The following is a 22,240-nucleotide window of genomic DNA, read 5'->3' on the forward strand; positions in this document are numbered from 1 at the left end:
TGTGTGTGTATGTGTGTGTAGTTCACTCCTAATTTATCCATTTCAGGTAAAATTAAAGTTTATCAAATAAGACAATAATTTAAAATACGTGGCACAGTGCCTAACATAAAGCAAATGCTACTTAATGAGTTCTATTCATTCCTTCTGTTTCCTTCAACCGATGCCCATTTTTACCATTCTTTCCTCCATGTTTATATATCCTTTTTCCTCATGCACCTCAATTATAAGAAATCATGCTATTTTTCTTCTTGTGTTTTTGTTAATGGCGAGTAATAACCATGTGTGTTTCAAGCTAAAGGGGAGGGCAAAAGGATTGGATGGAGATCTCTTTACTTTCTGGCTTATTAGGGAAAAACCTTAAAGAATGCAGGAAGTACTTTGAAAAAAAAACAAAGAAAACAAAGGAAGAAGCAGAAAAATCTACAAGGAGTATGGAAGAATAGGAATGGAGTGACAATTCAATCCAATAAACATTTACCAGTGTAAGACACTGTGCTAGGTGTTGGAGATCTAAAGACAGTAACTGAACAGATAGCACATATACACAAGTAAATGTCAAGTATATTTGCAGCAATTTCAAGAGGGAGAGAACAACCACCACTGGGGGATCAGAAATATCCTCAAGGAGCTGGCCCCTCAATTGGGCTTTAAAATCTCAGAAATCTGAGAAGTAGAGTGGAGAAGAGCCAATGTTGAATACAGGGAGATTGACCACCATTTGTGAGGAACAATGCTAGTAGGCTAGTTTGATTAGAACAGAACAGGTAAACAAAAATAATAAGAATTATAGCTACGAAAGTAAGTGGGAACCAAATTATATAAGCCTGAGGAGGGCAAAAGTAGACCCTTAGAAGAAGTACCTGTCCCTTGAAAGAAATCTCAGGAATGAGGATGAGGACACAGATTTTATCAGAAGTTTGGGAACTCATACTAGTCAGAGGAGGAAGAAATATATTTGGATGGCTGTCGGCTGATGTGAAATGAGGAAATCATGTGTTGTCTTGTGTTCCCATATCTTTGACATGATATGTCTGTTTATTAAGATCTGCCAAATCTAGTCACCAAAAATACCTACCTCTGGCTAATCACCTGAGGATAAATGAGATGCCACAAAACAGACTTAGGAAGCATTTCTAAGGATTATAAAATTTTGAGCAAAGAAATGAAAAAATTTAGGAGCACAATGATTAAAGATAGATATTTTAAAAATGAAAGAAGATCCGGTAAATGAACAATTGGCAAAGATATTGCTTACCAGGCATAGTATTCAGACCTCTGGACCATAGCTTAAGATGTAGAGATGACTAGCTCTTGGCCAAAGAGGGACTATGGCTAATGCAAGGCAGAAAAAAATTTGTTCAAGAAGGCTTTAAGTAGAAAATGGAGAGAAAAAATTTCCACTGTATATCAATTGTACCAAAAAGCAGGATAACATATATGATACAGAGAAAATATCACTGAAAATTACCTATAATTTATAGGATATAATGTCTCCAAGAAGGATAAGTAATAAAATATATAACTTTGGATATTTATATAAAAATTACAAAGTATGGAGTAATACAGTATGCTAAAAATCTTAATGCAAAAACATACATTAATTTTTATTATAAACTCAGTAATCATCAACATCAACAAAATAAACATAAAAAGATGATATATGTTATCCAAACCCATTCTCAGAAGGCAGAAACAAATGAACAAATAAGCCAAAAAAAAAAAAGCTTTTATTTTTATTCCCTTTGCAGGTATGCCTGAAGTTCTACCATATTTAGTCATTTTTCATCCATCTTTCTTTGTCTTTTTTGATATTATGGGAAACTGGCCAATTGGTGGCCAAATTCTTAGTGTACTTACAATAGTCCTTGCTTGCTATTAATCCAACACAGGAAGGCTTGATGGGATGGTACTATTCAGGATGAATTTTCTAACTGGTGTCAAAATTAAAAGAACTGATGACAGCTAGAACCAAGTTCACATACAAATGGTGAGTACAGCCTCTCTGACCTTACTGTGTTTCTTTCTTCTCTTTTAAAGGAGGAAAAACTATGAATGGCTGGATAGGAGTGAATGCTAGTGTAGATATGAGAGACAAACATAAAGACAGACAATTTATTCTTTACTCATCATAAGTAGATGAATATCAGGAGATGAACTGGACAAAGTCTATGATCTTTGAACTCCAAAAGATCAGAATTATCAGACAACTGAGGGCAATGTATACTTGAAGACAACAGCTGCAGTAGTTGGGTTTAGTGATGAGCTAACCCCCAGAGACTGACTTACTTGACCCAACCCAGAAGTGGACTGATGTAGCAAAAAAGATATTAAATCTTAATAGGGGCTAGCTCTGCTTACTAAGAAAATGACTCATATATTTTAGCAACTTATACCCCATGATGAGAAAATTTCCAGAACCAGGAGGTACCCCTCAGTCACATGTGTTCCCTACATCAGGTAGGAATTTAAATTTTGTGCTCTTAAGGCTAAGCCCATCCCCTCAAGACACCAAGGGTATGCAGGAAAAAAGTGTGCTTTTGACTTATGTGAAGGTAAGTTTTTCTAAATTTTGTCCTTCCTATACCTTCTTAGTAAAAGCTAATTTGGAAAAGTTAATTGATATAAACTAGATAACCAAAATGGGGGGGGGGGTTATATTAGATGGGGGCTTTGTATAACGATAGAAACTGCAAATATTCAGGATTACTCCTAGCACTCTAAAAGGAGAGAACAAACAGCGAGTATTTGTATGTGGATCAACGAAAGAAGGGGAAAAAAAAGTTATTAAAACATGCTACAGGGTTGGCCAGTCAGAAGAAAGAAATGGCTAATTATTTGGCAAACATTTAATCTGGCATGTGGAGATGATATAGCAATGATAGGATGCTTCAACTATCTGGATACCTGTTGGATCTCTTTTTGCCAAAATTAGAGCAGCTGATTAAGTTCCTGACTTGCTTTAACAGCAATTTCATATAAGAGATAAGGGAAATAACAAGGGAAAAGTCCATTCTGGAAGAACTAATTGGCAGTAGAGTAAATGTAACAAGAACTTTGGGAGGAAGCTTTAAGCCTGTGATGGGGAAGGAAAAGCTGGATATGGTCCAATGTACACCCTGGATTTAAGAAGCATGGATTTCAAAAAGTTCAGGAAAATAAAAGAGAAGTATGTTTCCAAAGCTTAAAATTTTCAAAGGAAACAGGTCCAAAAGAAATGTTAAGAAAAAAAAGTCAATTTTGTAATAAATATGTGAATGATTCCAAAGAAGCAGTGTTTGGTGGTGAGGATGGGAGGAAAGAAGGAGGGAAAAGAGCTATTAAAGGGATTAATATTGATACACAAGGACTTCACTGACCAATACAGATTTTTCCAATGTCATGAAAAGAAAATGGAATTTTCTCAGCCTCAGCTGTACCAGTGGGATTCAATGCCACAGACTCTAATAGGGTCTTCTACCCCATTGATTTCACAGCTTTACAGATTTAGAACCAGAAAGGACTTCAGAGATCAATCCCCTCATTTTACAGATGAGAAAATTGGAGACCAAAGAGGAAAGGAAAGAAGAAAATAAATATTTTAAAATTAAGTGCCTGTTATTCATTAAGCACTGTCCTGAGTGCTTTACATATGATATCATATTTGATCCTTACAACAACTCTGTGAGATCAGTGCTATTATTATTATCACTTTACAATTGCTCAAACTGAGGCAAACAAAAGTTACACAGCCAGTAACTAAGGCTGAATTTAAATTTGGGTCTTCACAAGTTCAGCATTTTATTCATTATACTTTGCTACCTACTAACTACCTAGTTAACAACTTACATAAAAAAAATAAAATAAACAAGTTTTAAAGTAATATCTAAAACATTTAGCTGCCCAGTGAAAAGAACTCTGGGAGATGACATCCCTCTATTTTTGTCCACCTGCACTTTTGATTTCCTTCACAGGCTAATTGTACACTATTTCAAAGTCTGATTCTTTTTGTCCAGTAAAATAACTGTTTGGACATGTATACATATATTGTATTTAATTTATATTTCAATATACTTAACGTATTGGTCAACCTGCTATATGGGGGAAGGGGTGGGGGGAAGGAGGGGAAAAGTTGGAATAAAAGGTCTTACAATTGTCAATGTTGAAAAATTACCCATGCATATATCTTGTAAATAAAAAGCTATTAAAAAAAAATTTAGCTGAAAGTCAACCCAAAGACACATGTCCAAATTAGACAAAAATCCATTAATAAATATTGTTAATTTTTTTGAGAGAAAATAGCAATTAGAATTATTCCCAAGAAATTCAGGTAGTCTCCAAATCAGAGCCAGAAAAAACATCACATGAAAAGTCATCTGAGGATAGTCATTATAAGGACTTTTGCTCTTAAAATTGAGGAAATCAGAGAACCATATATAGAACCCTTATTCTACTTAGACTGAACAAAGGTTGGTTCCCCTTCTTCCCAAACATTAGTATTTCTAGGCTAACTTCATATTATTCCCTTTTATATATTTTGTATTTATATATATTCTGTATTTCCAGCCAATTTACCTACTAGCTATTTCCCAACAACAGCACTGTATCTCTCTCTTTGCACAGGATGTTCCACCATTCCTGGAATGCCCTCCTTTCCTACTCCTAACTCTTGGAATTCTTATCTTCCAAGCTTAGCTCAGGTCACCTCTAAGTCAGGAGTCAAACTCTTGATCCCCCTAGTTGTCAGGATTCTCGCTCTTCTCAAATTGCTTTACTTTTACTTATCTTTATAACATGTCATATTATTCCAGAAAAAAGTAATCATTTTTTATGTGGTTTCATTTTTATCTTTATATCCATAGTGCTGTGCACTTAGTCTCACAAATGTTTAGTGAATTAAGTGCTTTTCTTTTTGCATCATCCCAATGTATTCTGGGAGAAAGGTAGCGGTACTGGCAGATGATTACAGCAATAAGAACTTATGAAATCTCCCAGTCCTGGTTCCCTATTCATTTCTGATAGTACAATCAAGGCAGAATTATAGTTGACCAATCTTTTGTGGATGACATCGAGAAAGTTCTTTGTAAAAGTACCCCAGCTGTATTTTTATTGAATATACATTATCTCATCTTCTTATCCTACTTTGCATTTCATTTACTATGTATTTAATTCTCTCAGATTCTTACAAAATTAGCTCCAGATGATCCTTTCCAATACCACCCTTTAAAATTTAAATCTCTAAACTAAGGGCTTCTTTGCTAGAAGAAAGAACTGGTATGTTCTGCCACTGAACCCGGCAATGGGCATGATTTGGAAATGGATTATAGGTCTCATGCTTTTAACGTCAGAGATCTCTTTTTCCTTGCTGATTAAGTGATTTATTCAAAGACTGATTTGTCAGGAGTAGCCTTCTGTGTACTTGCAACATGGTTTCTTTTTTTTTTTAATTATAGCTTTTTATTTACAGAACATATGCATGGGTAATTTTTCAACATTGACCCTTGCAAAACCTTGTGTTTCAATTTTTCCCCTCTTCCTCCCACTCCCTCTCCTAGATGGCAGATAGTCCCATACATATTAAATATGTTAAAGTATATGTTAAATCCAATATATGTATACATATTTACAGTTATCTTGCTGCACAAGAAAAATCAGATCTAGAAAGAAAGGAAAAAACCTGAGAAGGAAAACAAAAATGCAAGCAAACAATAACAGAAAGAGTGGAAATGCTAGCAACATGACTTCTAATATAATATTCATTACCACAAAATTCTCAGTCACAGGATCAAATTTAGAGTTAGAAGGGACTTCACAAATCAGATATAATCCAACTCCCTCATTTTAGAGATCATGAAACTCAAGCCCAGAGAAGTTAAATGGCTTTCCCCAGATTATATAAGAAGCAAGTAGAAGAGCTGAGATTGAAAAATCTAGACCTCTTCTCATTCTTCCCAATGAACCATTTTACCATCTCTTATTGTGTAGGAAGCTGCTAAATGAGGATCCACAATTAATGCAAACACTTAATTTTGTCATTTGAAGCTAAATGCCTCGAAATCATTTTTCTCTTTTCATTCTTTCAAAAAAAATTTTATTTTAATACTATATTATTACATGTAAAGATGTTTTTCAACTTTCATTTTTCTAAGATTTTAGTTCCAAATTTTTTTCCTCCCTCCTTCCCAAACTAGCAGGCAATCGGATATAGGTTATACATGTACATTCATTCCACATGAGTCATGTTTCGGGGAAAAAAATAAGAACAAAAAGGGAAAGCCACAAGAAAGACAACAAAATAAAAGGGGAAAAAAAAAAGATGAAAATAGTATGTTTCATTCCACATTCAGTCTCCATAGTTTTCTCTCTGGATATAGATGGCTTTTTTTTCTATCCAAAGTTTATTGGAATCCCATTTTTTAATTAAAAATGTTTTTTTCCAGGGAAAGAAACCTTATAACAATGTACTTCCAGAGGCTGAAAACAACAGGTCCTTAGTTTGGTTTTCTTCACATTTCTTCTGCTAAACATATATTTTTAAAAATTATTTTCAATTAGTGAAAATTTAAAAAGAAAACATAACCCTTTATGTCAGAAATGCTAAAAAAGTAAGTCTCAGTCTGCACTCTGAATCCATTATGTCTCTGTCGGGGGGGAGGGGGGAGGGGGCTACCCAATCACTCAACCAAAACTATCAAGTTCAAAGAAGTTGACTTCTCATTTCTGTTCATTGCTTTCCCCCAGCCAACTGTCAAAGAGGAAATGACACAAGGTTGTGAAGGAAAGGGATGAGACAAAGGAAAACTGCAGAATCAGGCTAAGTATTATGAAAGGTTACCCTAATTTGAGATTAAAACTCCAATGGACAGTAGGATAGGTCATAGGAGAACATCTGTGAGATAAACACATTTAATAACTTCACAATTCCTTCAGCTTATTTTTTTTCCTATTACAAAAAAACTGAAATAGAAAAATTCAATTAACTGACAGATCAAAATCCTTAGTACAAGATTTCATTTTATTTGTAGTTACAGATGTGATATTATTACCTTTGGGATATCTCCTTTAATACCCGGGGGGAGCCGGAGGATCCAGAAATTCCTATTTCTCAACAGGTTCTCCATGTTTTCTAGCCTCCGCTGCAGCAGTCCATATTCTTGGAGCAGGGTCCCCAATACAGCCCACTTCCCCTCCAGTTGGTTCCCAAGATCCGCCACTGTTTTTTCACAGTTGTTCAGCTTACTCTCAGCTGCTCCTGTCCGGCCTTCCAGGTGCAGAAGCCTCCGGCTGTGCACCTCCACTTTTCTCTCTACTGCCTGCACTGCTGCTACAACTGTCCATAGGGAGATAGCTGCTGTCTGCAGATGAGCCTCACTGGGCAGTGGGAGGGACTGCAGTGAAGTGGTACACTCTGACTCCCATTCTGGAATCTGTTTAACAGGAGAAAAAGAATATAATAGTGAGCATTAGGAGCAATATCGGCTCAAAAATCAAAACTTTATGAGATCTTCCATTACAAGTTCAGATAAAAAATGATGCTTCTCAAGTCTTTATCTGAATATAGGATTTGCATTTAAATGTACTTAGGGCTAGTAGCACCATCTTTGGGATGATTTAAGATAACTAGGTAAGATGGGGAATAGAACCATTGGGTATTTTCTAGAAATATTCAGGAAGCTCAAGTCAGAATTATCTCATTTGTACCTATCAAACAGAAATGACATGGCAGGAAACCCCTTTGACCACGTTCCCCTTAGGTTCACTGACTTCTAATAGGTACAAGGACCAGAGATAAATATATAAAGTTTTCAAAGCCCAAGTCTCCATTGACAGGATCTATAGATTACTTCATTCAAATAAAGGAATAAGGAATATTTAGTTTGGGTGAAGCTGACAATGCTAATAACACACCTTTAAAATTTACAAAATGCTTCATAAAAATTCTATGAAGTTGATAGTACAATAAATTATCACTTAACTAAGCATCAGATAAAAAAATTTTCAAATATTTAAAGGCCTTTTGTTCAGAAAAAGGAGCATATTTATGCTGTAAACTTTAACATCTATAAAGCATTTTACATCCATCATCTCATTTGATCTTAATAATGATTAATAAGTTAACTTTCAGGTATTATGATCCTAGATTGTTTTGTAAGTGAGGAATTTGAGAATCAAGGTCAAATAAGTCAAAAATGAAAACTGGGTCTTCTGAGTCCAAACACAACATTCTTTCAAGTCCTTGTCATTGTCTTCAATTAATCTCCACTGTTCTCCATTACTTTGGAATGTGGTTCATAGTTTTTGCCTCTATCTCTTCTCTTGCTATCAGCTTGGGAAACTTCATTTTTAATGACTTTTTACAAGGTATCCAATGATCTTTTAACACCATATCCTCATAATTCACCGAATACCTTAAATCCCATGATCTCCATTCATTTTATTGCAGCTGTATATACAGCCATGAGTCAATTTGAGAATTGACCAAACTGCTATTTCCCCAAGTTCTTTAATTCTGAAATTTCCCTGACCATAACCTGCTGTCCTTTAATCTCTTCTCTTCCTTATTTCTCCCATACTTGTTCTTGGTTTTAGAGGTTTTTTTCCATATTTGTTCTTGTAGGCAGCTAAGTAGTGAATTGGATAGAGCAGTGGATGTGGAGTTAAGAAGATTTGAGCTCAATTATAGCCTCAGATACTTACTAGGTATGTAACTATTTGTGTAAACTTTGCCTCAGTTTTCCTCAACTATAAAATGAAGATATTAATAATAGTACCTACTTCTCAGAGATGTTATAAGAATTTTAAAAGATATTTGTAAAGTGATTAATTAACATATCTGACATAAAGTACCCACTTAATAAAGCTTCCCTCCCTCCTCTTTTATCATGAGCTATCAGTATCTCAATTTCTCCCTATTTTGTAATTTCATAAACCTTACTCTGGCTTCACTTCTCTTCAATTAACAATATTAAGTATCTACTATATTCCAGGCATTGGAGACACAAGAATAAGAACAAACAATTCTTATAATCTAATGAGGGAATAAAACAGGTACATTTATGAAAATATATAGCTTAAATAGAAAATGAACACAAACATACACAAAGCATTTAAATTACAAGCCAGTTTGGAAATATGAATGGTTCAGGAAAGTCTTGATACAGGAGGTGGTGTTTGAGTCATATTTTTTTTGATTTTCAGATTCTCATACTTTCCAACTCTCCCTCTTCCCTTGAGGAATCGAGACAAAACCTGTCATAAATATGTATAAATTTTTTTTTTAATTCTGCAATGTGTGTCTACATCTCATGCTATATTCTGAACCTATACCTTTCTATCAGAGAATCATGAGCCCTCTGAAATCGTTACTGATCATTGTGTTGATTAGTTCCTAAATCTTTCAAAGCTATTTGTCTTTACCATACTGTTGTTATTGTATGCGTTGTTGTCCAAGTTTTGATCACCTAACTAGTATCAATTCACTAAAGTCTTCAAGGTTTTTCTGAAAATATCCTCTTTATATTTCTTACAGCACAATAATATTCCACTATATTTATATATCATAACTGTTTTAGCCATTCCCAATTGATGGATATCCTCTCAGTTTCCAATTCTTTTCCACCACTTAAAAAAATGCTGCTATTACTATTTTTGTATATGAGTTATTTTCCTTTCTTAGCTCTTTATGGGGTATAGACCTTGTGATAGTAATAGTGGGTTAAAGAGTATACAAAGTTTAAAGATTTTGAGGCACAGATTGCTTTTAGAATGATTGAACCTTTCCATAATTCCATCACTAATGCATTAATTTACCTGTTTTTCCATAAGCCTCTGTAGTATTTATTATTTTCATTTTCTGTCAATTCTACCAATCTGATGGGCATGAGGTAATACTTCAGAACTGTTTTAAATTCCATTTCTCTAATAGTGATTTGCATTACTTTTTAAAATATGGGTATTGATAGCTTATATTTCTTCTTCTGAAAACTGGCTACTCATATATTTTGTCCATTTATCAATTGGGGAATAATGAACTATGCCTTTAAAAAAGGTATAATATGAGATAGCAGTAAGAGAAGAATACACTCCAGTTTTATAGGTAGACAAGTACAAAGGCAGGGAGATGGGAAATGTAGTGTTGTGTGTAAAACACAAAGAGCTCAATACAGCTATATTAGAGAGTGCAAATGGGGTTAAAAGTTCCAATGAGGCTGGAATCAAATTGTTTAGGGCTTTAGAAACTGACCAGAAGCATTTTTATTTTATCCTTGAGCAAAGGTTCTTAATCTTTTTTTGTATTCTGGATTGCTCCTATTTATCTTTTCTCAGGAAGATACTTTTAAATGCATAAAATTAAAAAGTATACCAATTATACTGAAATAGTTAAAAAGAAATATTTTTAAAAGATCATAAATCCTTTATACAAACTGATGCAAAGTAAAGTAAGCAGAGTCAAGAAAAAATTTATATACAATTACTATACAATGTAAAAGGAAAGAATTAGTTTTTTTCAAAGTAAATGTTGTAAAATTATAAAGAAGATATGAGGAGATACTCCCTTCCCACCCTTTGGAGAAGTGGAAGGTACACAAGTATTGTATATTGCACATATTTCCATATATTTTCAATGTACTATTTTTTGCCTTATTTTTTCCTTTAGGCAGTTAGCTGGTACAATGGAAAGTCAAAGACCTGGAGTCAGAAAGCCGAGTTAAAATTCAGCCTCAGACAATGAGCAGTTGTGTGACCCTGGATAAGTCATTTCATCTCAGTTTTCTCTGTAAAGTGAGGATCACAGCCCCTATATTCCAAAGGTGCTGTGAGGATCAAGTGAAATACTATCTGTAGAACACCTAGCAGAGTATTAATTTGTTTGTTCCCTTCCCTGATGTGATCTTTAGAAACACACTCTTTATTATATGATATGATTCTTTGATAGAAGAACAAAGAATACCAGAAAAAACTAAGCTAATATAAAAAAATTAATGAGTACAGACATATTTAAAATATTTTTGAAAAGTTTATGTATCTCAATTTAGGAACCTTTGTCCTATAGGCAAGAAGAAGCCTCTGGGAGTGGAGCTGCATAATCAATTAAGTATTGAAGGAAAATAAATTAGCAATAGTATTCATATGGTAACTAACTGGATACATGGGCTAAGAGAGAGACCAGGAACCTGAGACAAGAATGGGCAAATTTGGAAGGATGGATGGTTGGAGAGGTAGGAGTGAAAATAAGAGTTCAGTTTTGGATATGTTAAATTTGAGGTATCTCTGAGACATCTAGAGTCCAACAGTGATACAGGGCTGAAGTTCTGCTTAGAAGTGCTAATTAAATCCATGTAAGTTGACATGGCTACTGAAAGAGTAGAGAGGGCCTTAAGATCAGACTCTAGATGATGAACCAGCAAAGAAGACTGAGAAGCAGAAAGACAGGTAAAAGGAGAAGCAGGAGTGTAACGTTAAGAAAACCTGAAAAGGAGAAACTATTTAATATCAAATGTGGCAGAAAGGTTAAGAAGGATGAGGACAAAAACCATAAAATAAAAAGATCACAAGTAATTTTCTATTTAGTCCTGATTCTAAAATCAGCCATTTCAATAATAACCTTTTACCTATCTTTCAATCTCTTGTTCCCTTGCTCTTCTATTATTCCTAACTTGATAACTCAATTTCTAGCCAATTCAACTACCTGCCTTCTCCATCCCAATTCCCTAGCAGCTGAACAATGAAGGAGAGAAATCACAAAACCAGGCTGACTAAGTCCTACAAACTCATTCAAGTAACCCAATGTGGCATTCCTCTTATTCAGCTATTAACTTTTTCCTCTCTATCCCCAGGAGATAATTTCTTTCAGTTCCCTCCTAGTATTCCTTTAGATTTCTCAATGTCCTACTCGTCCAATCTCAGAGGAAAAGCAAGTCATACTTCTTTCCAAAGTGAACCCCTCCACTACACCCCTAATTCTATCCCCTCCTATTTCCTCTATTAACCTGCTTCATTCCTTGTCACAAGCATCATTTCTTTCTCTACTGGCTCTTTCTCCTCAGCCTACAAATAAGTCCCTGGCTTTCCTATCTTAAAAACAAAACCCCAAACATTAGCCCTACAACTCCCCCATACTTCATTGTCACAAAAAAGCAAAAGTTCAGTCTGATTCAATTTCCTTACTGCCCATTCACTGCTTAACGCCTTGCAATTCTGTCCCCAATACTCTACAGAAAGTGCTCTTTTCAAGGTCACTGATAACTCCTGTACCACCAGATCCAATGGGTTATTTTTCTTCTCTTCATTGACCTTTTTGGACATATTTGACACCATTGAGCAGCCCTTTCTACTTCACACTTTCTCTTCTCTTGGTTTCTATGACTTTACTGATTCTTTTCCTTCTTTTACCACTACTCAAGCTCTTCTGCTACCTCATCTACTTCCAATCCCTTTAATATGGATTTTCTTTTCAAGGATCTGTAGTGGTCCCTCTTCTCTTCTTTATAGTCTCTTTCTTGATACTATCTCTTCAATTATGACATATATGAAGGAATTTTAAGTACAACTGCTGAGGATTCTATTATGGAATGGAAGCTATTTGATAGACACATTAATTATATACTTAGCTAGGGATTTTCCTGGACTGTTCATGTATTTCATGATTCCCATTCAATATTTCTCTGGCAAAATTGTATATTTACTTAATGAGGTTAAGTTTTCCAAGCACTCTATATTAGCCAGTGACAAGGAGAAACCTGGCCTTCAAGGACACTGCACATTTATGTAGATGACAAACATGAACTACTTGGATGAAAAGGCTATTCCTTCACTTGTAAACTCCATGAAGGCCAATGACTAATTTTTGTCTTTAGATTCCTATCTTTTATTAGAGTAACTGTAAACATATTTAATAATTGGTTGAAATATTTGTTCATATGAGGATAACATACCCTACTTCTCCCCAAGAGATACTACTTCACATTTTAAGTTAAGCAACACATAAAAAAAAAAAAAAAAACTGTTAGCCTTCCCCTTTATTTCTACTAAAGGCATCACTACTGTCCTCATCAATAAACTTGAAATCTCAGAATCATTTTTGAGCCTTCACTCTCTTTTATTGCCTGTATCCACTCCCAAGTGCTATTGCTCTTATCTTGGAGTATTTCTTTTCCATTTCAGCCAGGCACACCCTAGTGTATGCACCACCTAAATTCATACCTCCAGATTATATCCTCGCCATCTATCTTTCACAATACTGTGTGCTTAATCTATCTGATACATTGCTTTGATCAAGTCATTTCATTAAACAAAAATCTTCAGTACTGTCCTTTAACCTGCAAAACAAATTCTGGATTCTGGGATTAAAACCTTCCATGATGTAGCTCCAACATATCTTTCCAGTCTTATTTCATGTTATTTTCTCCCTTCATATATTTTACTTTCCCAGTAAAAACCAACTTTTCTCATTTTGTTATAATTCACTTTTGTACATTAACAGCCCCCCACAATTCCTCCTCCCCCACCTTCATCTATTAAGTGTCTCTTTAAAGGCCCAACTTAGATGTAACTTCTTTGATGAAAACACTTCTGATACATGCAGCCAAAGGCAATCTTTCTCTTCTTCAGATTTCTCATATTCCTTTACTGAGACCTCCTTCTTTGCAGTTTTGTCATCCTCCTTTTAAAATATAGTCATTTAATTTCTTTACTACTACTTAACATTTGTTATTCTAAGTTCCTAGAGAATGAGGTCAATTTTTCTCTCTATGTCTAACACCTAACAATCCTTAGCCATCATTCCTTATAACTCTAAATCTATGATCCTATAAATAAATGAATCAAAAACTCCTGGTGGACAATGAACAGCTTATTTGAATGTCAAATTATGGAACTCAAAACAGGTATTAAAAACAGTAGACTATAACATTTCTATTGTATTCACTATCCCAGATGGTTTTTCATCTTTTATTTATTTGGCAATATAGTTTCTGAAACACAGGACTAATGCTAGACAAGGACTAAAGCATTTGCTCAAAAACACATGGAAAACTTACCCTTTCTAAGGACATGGAAGAAGAGTAATATACAAATTCCAGACATGGACCTGATATCTAAGGAACTTGCCTACCCTTCTGGATGGAGGTGAACAGATGAACCTCTAAGAATGTGGATTCTCATTCTTGTCTTGCTACTGTAAAGCAGAACAAGGTCTGGAACTCAAACCTCATCTGTGGACATTTGCTAGCTGTGTAACTGAGAGCCAATATGGAAATGGAAGAATAGTGGCTTTGGAGTCAAAGGATATGGGTTAAAATATATATATTTGTCTCCACCTGTGTGACCCTTGGTAAGACATAACTACTCTGGTCTTCCATTCTATATTTGTGAGGAAGGGGAGAAGTTGTACTTTATACCCTTTATAGCCCTTTTCAGTTCCAAATTTAGGATCCTATCACTATGGGCAAGTCACCTCAAATAGGAATATTGTCATAGATGTAAAATGGGGCGTAACTGTCTGTACTAAAGACTTCTCAAGGTCAAACTATATTTCTTCTATTCCATTGATTTCATCCCAGAATGTCTGGTGCCAGAAGCAGATTTCCCTGGTTATAAACTATTATTTACAAAATATTAAAGAAAGTATTACAGACTATTTTCTGTCTAACCTCCTAATTTTTACAGAAGACCTTTATATAATGCTACTTCAGTACTATGGTAGTATCAAGAAATTCTTATTTAAAAGGGGTCAAGTAATAACAACACCACAACATTTGTATAGCAATTAATATGTGCCAAGTGCTTTGCAAATATCTTTTTTGATTCTCACACAATTCTAAGAGAGAGGTGCTATTATTATTATCCCCATTTTACAGATAAGAAAACTGAGAAAAACAGAAGTTGAGTGGCCTGCCCAGGATCTCATAGCTACAAAGTGTCTGAGACCAAATCACTGTACCACGTACAGGCATTTATTAAACATTCATTAAGTACCTACTATGTGCCAGGCACTATGCTGAGTACTGGGGATATAAAAAAAAAAAAAAAAAAAAAAAAAAAAAAAAAAAAGGCAAAAGACAATCAGAAGCTCATGTAATCTATTTGGTCCACAGAATCTGGGGGATTCATGTTTATTAAGACCTATTATTAGTGGCTAAACAAACTTTTCTCTTTCCTATCCCTCAGTGTTCCTGCAGTTTGTAGGTTCTGATGTTATTAGGTATTTGTAAGTAGCCTTTCCCTCTCTCCTTCCCTTCCTCCTCTTCATTCCTTCTTTCTTTTCTCCTTCCCTTTTCTTATCTTTCTTCCCCCCTTCATTTCTCTACCACTCTCCTTCTCTCTTCTTCTCTCTCCTCCTCCTCTTCCTTTCTCTCTCCCCCTTTTCATTTCTCTCTACTACCCTCCTCCTCTCTTCTTCCCTCTCCCCCTTCTCCTGTGCCTTATCCTTCTTCCTTCTATCCCTCTTTTTTTTTCCTCTTTTCTCCTCCTGTCTTCCTCCCCCTCCTTCCTTCTATCTTCCTCCCTCTCCCCCTCCCTCCTCCTCTCTTTCTCCTCCTTTTCCCTCCTCCTGTCTTCCTCCCTCTCCCCCTCCTCGATTCTTCCCGTTCCTCCTCCTCCCTCCTCTTTTCCCCTCTCCCCCTCTCTTCTTGCTCCCTCTCTCCTTCTCCCTCTTCGTCCCTCCCCCTCCCTTCTTCCTTCCCTCACCCTTTTCCTCTCCTCCTTCCTCCCTCCTCCTTTTTCCTCTTCCTCCCTATTCCCTCTCTCCTTCCCTCTTTCTCTCTCTACATCTCTGTACAATGAAAAAGATTCCCAAGTCGCACCTTGAGGCTCCGTAAGGACAGTGGGGGAGGGGGAGAGAATGACGACAGAAAGACACATCATTCTAAGCTCGACCAAACGAAGCTGGCCTCGCTACCACGGGCCCTTTAATGTTAGGGGGAGCGTGCTCCTTCTCCCACATCTGACAAACCCCCCCAGGATTTGGCTCCTCCGATCTCAGGGCCTCCCTCAGTTAGCCGGGGGAGGGCACGTTTGGAAGGAGTGGGGCGGGGTGGCGGAGCTGCTGTCAATCGTTGGGGCCTAACTTGACACAGAAGAAGGTTCCCCCGGCCTCTGCCCGCGGCCCCGCTCCCCCGCTGGGCCCGCGCGGGGTTATTTCTCACCGGAGGGGGCGCCGCCTCGGCCATGGTCCTTGGTCTCACTCCCCGGCTCCAGGGAGCCTGCGGCGCGTCCGGCTCTTCCCCTTCTCTTCCTCCTTCCTCCTCTCTCTCTGCTCTGCTCCCGGCACCCGCAGGGGCTCCCTGCGGTCGGCTTGGCCCGGGGTCTTGGGCCTGCGTTAGGGCAGTCAGTCGGGGGAGGGTGCGGAGCAGGAGGTCCAAGGGCCGTGGTGGGCTCCGAAGGGCCGGTCCGAGCTGCGCTGCCTCTGCCTCCGCAGCCGCTGCGGCCCGGCCCCAGATCTAGCCAAGCTCCAGGTCCCGAGGGCCCCGCTCCTCTGCAGCTGCCCAGCTGTTGCTTTGTGGACCCCCGGTGCACTCTGGGAACTAGCTCCTTCCAAGACACTCCTTGGGCCTCCCGGCAGGCCCGGTACCTACAGCGCCCTCTGTCTGCCGTAAGATCGAACAGCAGCCGCGCAGCCTCTAAAAGGGGAAAGGGCGCAGGAGATCGAGTGCCTCGAGAACTTTAACCCCGAGGTCTGTCTAGACCCCAAACAAAAGGATTCTGGGCAGCCACCCAAGAAGAGGGTGTATGTCATCCTCTGCTGAAGGATGGATCTGGGTGACCCACTGAGGGAGAAGGGAAGGGGGGAGAGGGTTGGGAAGCAACGAGAGGGAGCTCAGAGAGGCCCAGGGTGAGTCACTGTTGGATGGGCTAAGAAATCTTCCCAGCGGAAGATGCAAAGGGATCCTGAAAGACTAGCCCAGGAAGTAAGGGATTGGGCCTGCAGTCTGCAGATCTGCTGTTCTAATGTGGGTCAGCCCTGTGTGCATGTGCGTGTGTGAATACACATACATGTACAATGACAGCTAGCGTGCACATGTGTATGTGTATACACATGCCTATGCGATAACTATGTATGCACACGTATGTATTCATATACACATGCTAATCACCACCCTATACATGCACATATATCTACACATATCGCTATATACATATGCAATAATTGCTAAAAATGCATGCATGTGTATACGTGTATATAATACACATGTTAACTGCTGGCATATGCATGCATATATGTATATACGCATGCAATAACTTAGTGCACATGCATGTGTGTATGTGTGTACACATGCATACACTAACTGCTGGATATACGTGCGTATACAATAACTGAAGTGCACTGTGTATATATGCATACATTTCACATACACAGTTGGCATATACATACATATACAATAACTATTCAATGTGCATGCATTTGTATGTATATGTGTACATACACACTGTTGGCATATACATATGTGTGTGCATATGCATACATACAAAACTGTTAAGTTTGCATGCGTGTGTATATTTTACTTACACTTAACTGCTGGCATATATATGTGTAGAGGGCTGAAACCGAAAAGTGTACTTGAATCAGATAGCAGAGCACTTAAGGCTAATTATTCGATGTGAGATAATGGCTCTATTAGCATGTACTTAGATGAGATGGTAATGTGATGATTCTTCTCATGATTGGCTTGCTGAATATTTGATGGTGAGGTAATGGTAGGCAAAGATTGGAGGGTTGAAGGAGAGAGGTCAGGGTCACTTAGCTGCAGGATGAAGAGAGAGGCTGGAGACTCCAGACTCCAGAATCCAGGATACATCTTTGGCAAGCCGTGTGGCAGCTTACCTACCTCCTTCACTTCTCCCCTTAAAGACCAAGGACTTTGATTGATTCTGCCTCTGACAGATCCTGAGGCCCTCCAGGGAGCTAGCCGGGACATTATATATGTGTGTGTATGCATATATACATATGCAATAACTTAATGTGCATTTATGTGTGTACACATACTGCTGGCGTATACATGTGTATGCCTATACAAATACATACACAATAACTGTTAGTGTGCATGTGTGTATATGTGTAAGGTCCAGGCTAGTTTTCTGGAGGTCCTCTGGAAGGACCTTGGTCTCATCAGGATAGACACCACTAGAATGGACAAGAATAGAGTCCAAAGTCTTTATTGTCTCCTTCGCAGTCTGTGTCTGCCATTGTGTGAACCAGTCTCCTCCAACAGTCTGACAGTCTCAACCAGTCTCAGTCTGAGTCTGACTTTGTCCCCAGTTTAAATACCCTATTATAATTACATCATTACAATATACTGAGTATGTGTGAACTAGAGAACCATTACATCACCAAGTACTAAGTATATATGTGAACTAGGGAACCATAATCTCATCAATTCCACTGAGTTAACACCTTGTTTTAAGTATACTTCTCCAGAGTTCTGGCTCTCTACATATATGTATATGCAATAACTACTAGCATATACATGCATGTATGTATATACATATACATAACTGCTAGTGTATGCATGTGTATAATGGTATACATGCATATGTACATTGCAACAACTGTTAGTATGTATGCATGTATGTACACATACGTACAATAACTAATAGCATATACATACATTGTGTACATACAAATGCTAGTGTGTATACATGTGTACATATACATATTTATGCAATAACTGCTAGTGTATATATGCCCCCATATACATTTAATGCTAGTATATATATATGTGTGTGTGTATATACATAAACTTTACTATATTCACACACAAATGCTGGGGTGTATACATGTATGTTATGTGTCTATGTATATATGTAAAAGATGAATATGTATATGTAAATACACCTATAAATAGATGTGTATTTATAGATGCACATAAATGCAATGAATGCTGCCATGTGTGTACATATACGTACACAACTATATGCTAGAAACATGTATAATGTATACACAGATTTTATGTACATGTGTGTTTACTTATATATTCATTCACTTATTTATTGTATCACAGCATACAAAGAAAAGCAAAAAAATCTGCTCTCAAGAAGCTCATAGATCAAGGAGGTAGACAACATGCAAAAAATTATGTACAATTGAGAATTGGGAGTAATTTTAGAAAGACCCTATGATTAAGGAGGGATAGGCTATATTTTATTTTTATTTAATTTTCACTTTTCACATTTATTTTTTATTTTAATATTTGTAGTGAAGTACACTACTTCCTAAAATCTCATATTTGTTCCAGCAGGTTTGGCTCACTTTTATTAAGGGATCCTAGAACTGGGGTAAAAAGTAATGTCTGAGGTCTTAGAGGCAGGACAAAAGGGAGCTAAATGTGTTTGTGGCCTCAGAAGACAAACTGAACAAATTGGTATGGGAAAGTAGTACAATCAGAGCAAAAAAGTGTTTTGTGTAAGAGATCAAACTGTAGACTACAGTGCTATCATTTGGGATGTTAAGTGTCTAATACATTCAAGGAACTTTGCTTCAAGTTATTAGGTAATTCTAGGAATTTCTAATATAGCTGAAAGAAAACAAATCTTGTAATAAGTTAATAAATAGTTCTAGAGAAGTACTCATTGCCAAATGAATGGTACTGCTATAAAGGCTACAGAAATTCCAAAAATAGATTTAAGTGGTCTGGGAAGGAATCAGGCTAAATCACAAAGGGTAAGGATTTAAATAAGAAGGAGGTCTGCAAATTAAAACAACTTTGAGGTACCACCTCCCACCTCTCAGATTGGCTAAAATGACAGGAAAAGATAATGACAAATGTTGAAGGGCATGTGGGAAAACTGGGACACTAATGTGTTGTTGGTGTTGTGAAATGACCCAACCATTGTGCATAGCCATTTGCAATTATGTCCAAAGAAAACTATGCATACCCTTTGACCCAGCAATGCCATTACTGGGTCTATATCGTAAGGAAATCATAAAAGAGGGAAAAGGACCCACATATGCAAAATTTTCTGTAGCAGCTTTTTGTGGTAGCAAAGAATAATCCATCAATTGGGGAATGGCTGAACAAGCTATGGCCTATGAATATTACTGTTCTTTAAAATGACCAGTAATACATTGTATACAATAACAGCAACAATGTGTGATGATCAACTATGAAAGGCTTGGTTCTCAGTAGTTCAGTGATTCAAAGCAATCCCAATTGATTTTGGACAGAAAAGGCCACCTGCATCCAGAAAAAGAATTGAGATTGAATGTAAATGATCACACACTATGTTCACTTTTTTTTTTGTCTTTCCTATAGTTATTCCCTTCTGCTCTTATTTTCTCTCCCAATATGATTCATAAAGCAATGTATATTAAAAATAAACTTACTAGAAAAAAAAAAAAAAAGAGGGTCATTCCAGGGATTAGGTATAAGCAAAAAAGCATTGAGGAAAAAAATTAGAGAACAAGGAACAAAAGTTTCTGTAAGTTTAGTCACTGAGGAGGCTGGAAATGAGGGCTATGAATGTATTATTTGGTCTGATTATGTAAGCAGTGGGAATCATTGGTAGTTGACCTTAATATGTTCAAAATAGTATTTTAGGAATATGTCTGAGAACAATATATAGGCTAGATCACAGAATTCCATGGACGAGATTAAATGAAGACTTAAATTAGGGTGATAGCAGAGGAAATAAGGAACACTTTGACAGATCTCTAGTTAAAATCTGAATGCCTCTTTAACAAATATTACTTGGCTAATCAAGGCCCAATTTTTCAAATACATGGAGTCAAATTTGGGTTTTTTTGGTCTCTCCTAAGGTTTTTCCCTTCTGTACTTATTTTTTAAATATACATTGCTTTATGAATCATATTGGGAGAGAAAAGTTGTTCCCCAATTGATAGTTAAATACGAATAGGCAATTTTTGGACAAAATCAATCATATAAAAATGTTCTAAATCACTATTGATTAGATAAATGCAAATTAAAACTCTAAGGTAACATTTTACACCTATCAGGCTAATATGACAAAAAAAGGAAAATTATAAAAATTGAAGGGGATGTGGGGAAACTGGGATAGTAATGCACTGTTAGTGGCGTTGTGAACTGATCCAACTATCCAGGAGAACAATGTGCCAGATTTATATCCCAGAAGGATTTTTAAAAAAGGTGGGGGTGAGGACCTATTTGTACAAAATATTTATAGCAGCTCTTTTTGGAGTAGCTAAGTATTGGAAATTAAGAGGTCATCAGCTGGGGAATGACCAAACAAGCTAGATATGTGATTATGATTACATGTTATTTTTGTGCTATAAGAAATGACAATCAGGATGATTCAAAAAAACTGGAAAACTTTGTTCAGTATGAACTGAAACAAAATGAAGTGACCAGAACCAAAACAACGTTGCACACAATAACAGCAAAGCAGTAGTACTATGAATAATGTTGAATGATTTAGCAATTCTCAACAATACAATGATCCAAAACAATCTCAATGGACTCATTTTGTAACACGGTGTCTTAACTCCAGAGAAAGAACTAATATTGTCTGAATATAGACAGAGGTCTGTTTAAGTATTTTTGTACAAAATAGTTGAACCATCTCAAGGAAGAAGAAGGGAAGAAAAGAAAGAGACAGAATTTGGAAGTCAAAACTTAAAAAAGAATAAATTGTTTTAACATGTAATTGGGTGAAAAAAATAAAACATCATTAAAAAAATAGAACTAGATCCTTGTCCTGGTGGAATTTTAAATCATATTGCAAAAGCAATGACTACATATATGAAATAAATGACAGTATAAGACTGTGTGTGATTTTGTGCTAAATGATTGATCCACATTAGAGGATTTAAAAGAAAGAAAATAGTTTAGGGGCAGCTAGGTGGCTCAGTGGATAGAGCACCAGCTCTGAACTCAGAAGGACCCAAGTTCAAATTTGGTCTTACTAACTACTTCCTAGCTATGTGACCCTGGACAAGTCATTTAACCCATTATATCAGCAAAAAAGAAAAGAAAATAGTTTAAATTAGATTAGTCAGGAAAAGTTTCCTGGAGTAAAGACTTGAATTAAAGCATAAAGTATGGATAACACTGGGATAAATGGGAAGTAGGAATTCAAGTCTGAGTTCAGATTTGGCCTCAGAAACTTGGCTAACTGTGTGATCCTGGGCAAGTCACTTAACCATTTGCCTCAGTTTCCTCATATGTAAAATGAACAAGAAAACCCCAAATGGGATCACAGAGTTGGATACAACTGAAAACAAAGGAATTCTAGGTAGAAGGAAAAGGAAAAATTTGAAATAAGCTTACCTTTTTCGAGGGAATATAAGGCC

At 36.7% G+C, this 22,240-nt stretch overlaps 1 protein-coding gene across 1 annotated transcript in view; it reads right to left on the reverse strand.

The window, feature by feature from the left end:
* Positions 1-16,509, reverse strand: part of ZNF398 (zinc finger protein 398) — a 34,473-nt gene extending 17,964 nt beyond the window's left edge. Inside the window, exons 1-2 of the mRNA XM_051963236.1 lie at positions 16,122-16,509; positions 7,023-7,403 (exon numbers count right to left, since the gene is read on the reverse strand). Of these exons, the coding sequence (XP_051819196.1) occupies positions 7,023-7,403; positions 16,122-16,145 (405 nt within the window). The 5' untranslated portion in view covers positions 16,146-16,509. The remainder of the gene's footprint in view (positions 1-7,022; positions 7,404-16,121) is intronic.
* Positions 16,510-22,240: the final 5,731 nt, after the last annotated feature.

The sequence above is a fragment of the Antechinus flavipes genome, chromosome 5 (assembly GCF_016432865.1).
Source record: "Antechinus flavipes isolate AdamAnt ecotype Samford, QLD, Australia chromosome 5, AdamAnt_v2, whole genome shotgun sequence".
In the NCBI taxonomy this organism is placed as follows: Eukaryota; Metazoa; Chordata; class Mammalia; order Dasyuromorphia; family Dasyuridae; genus Antechinus; species Antechinus flavipes.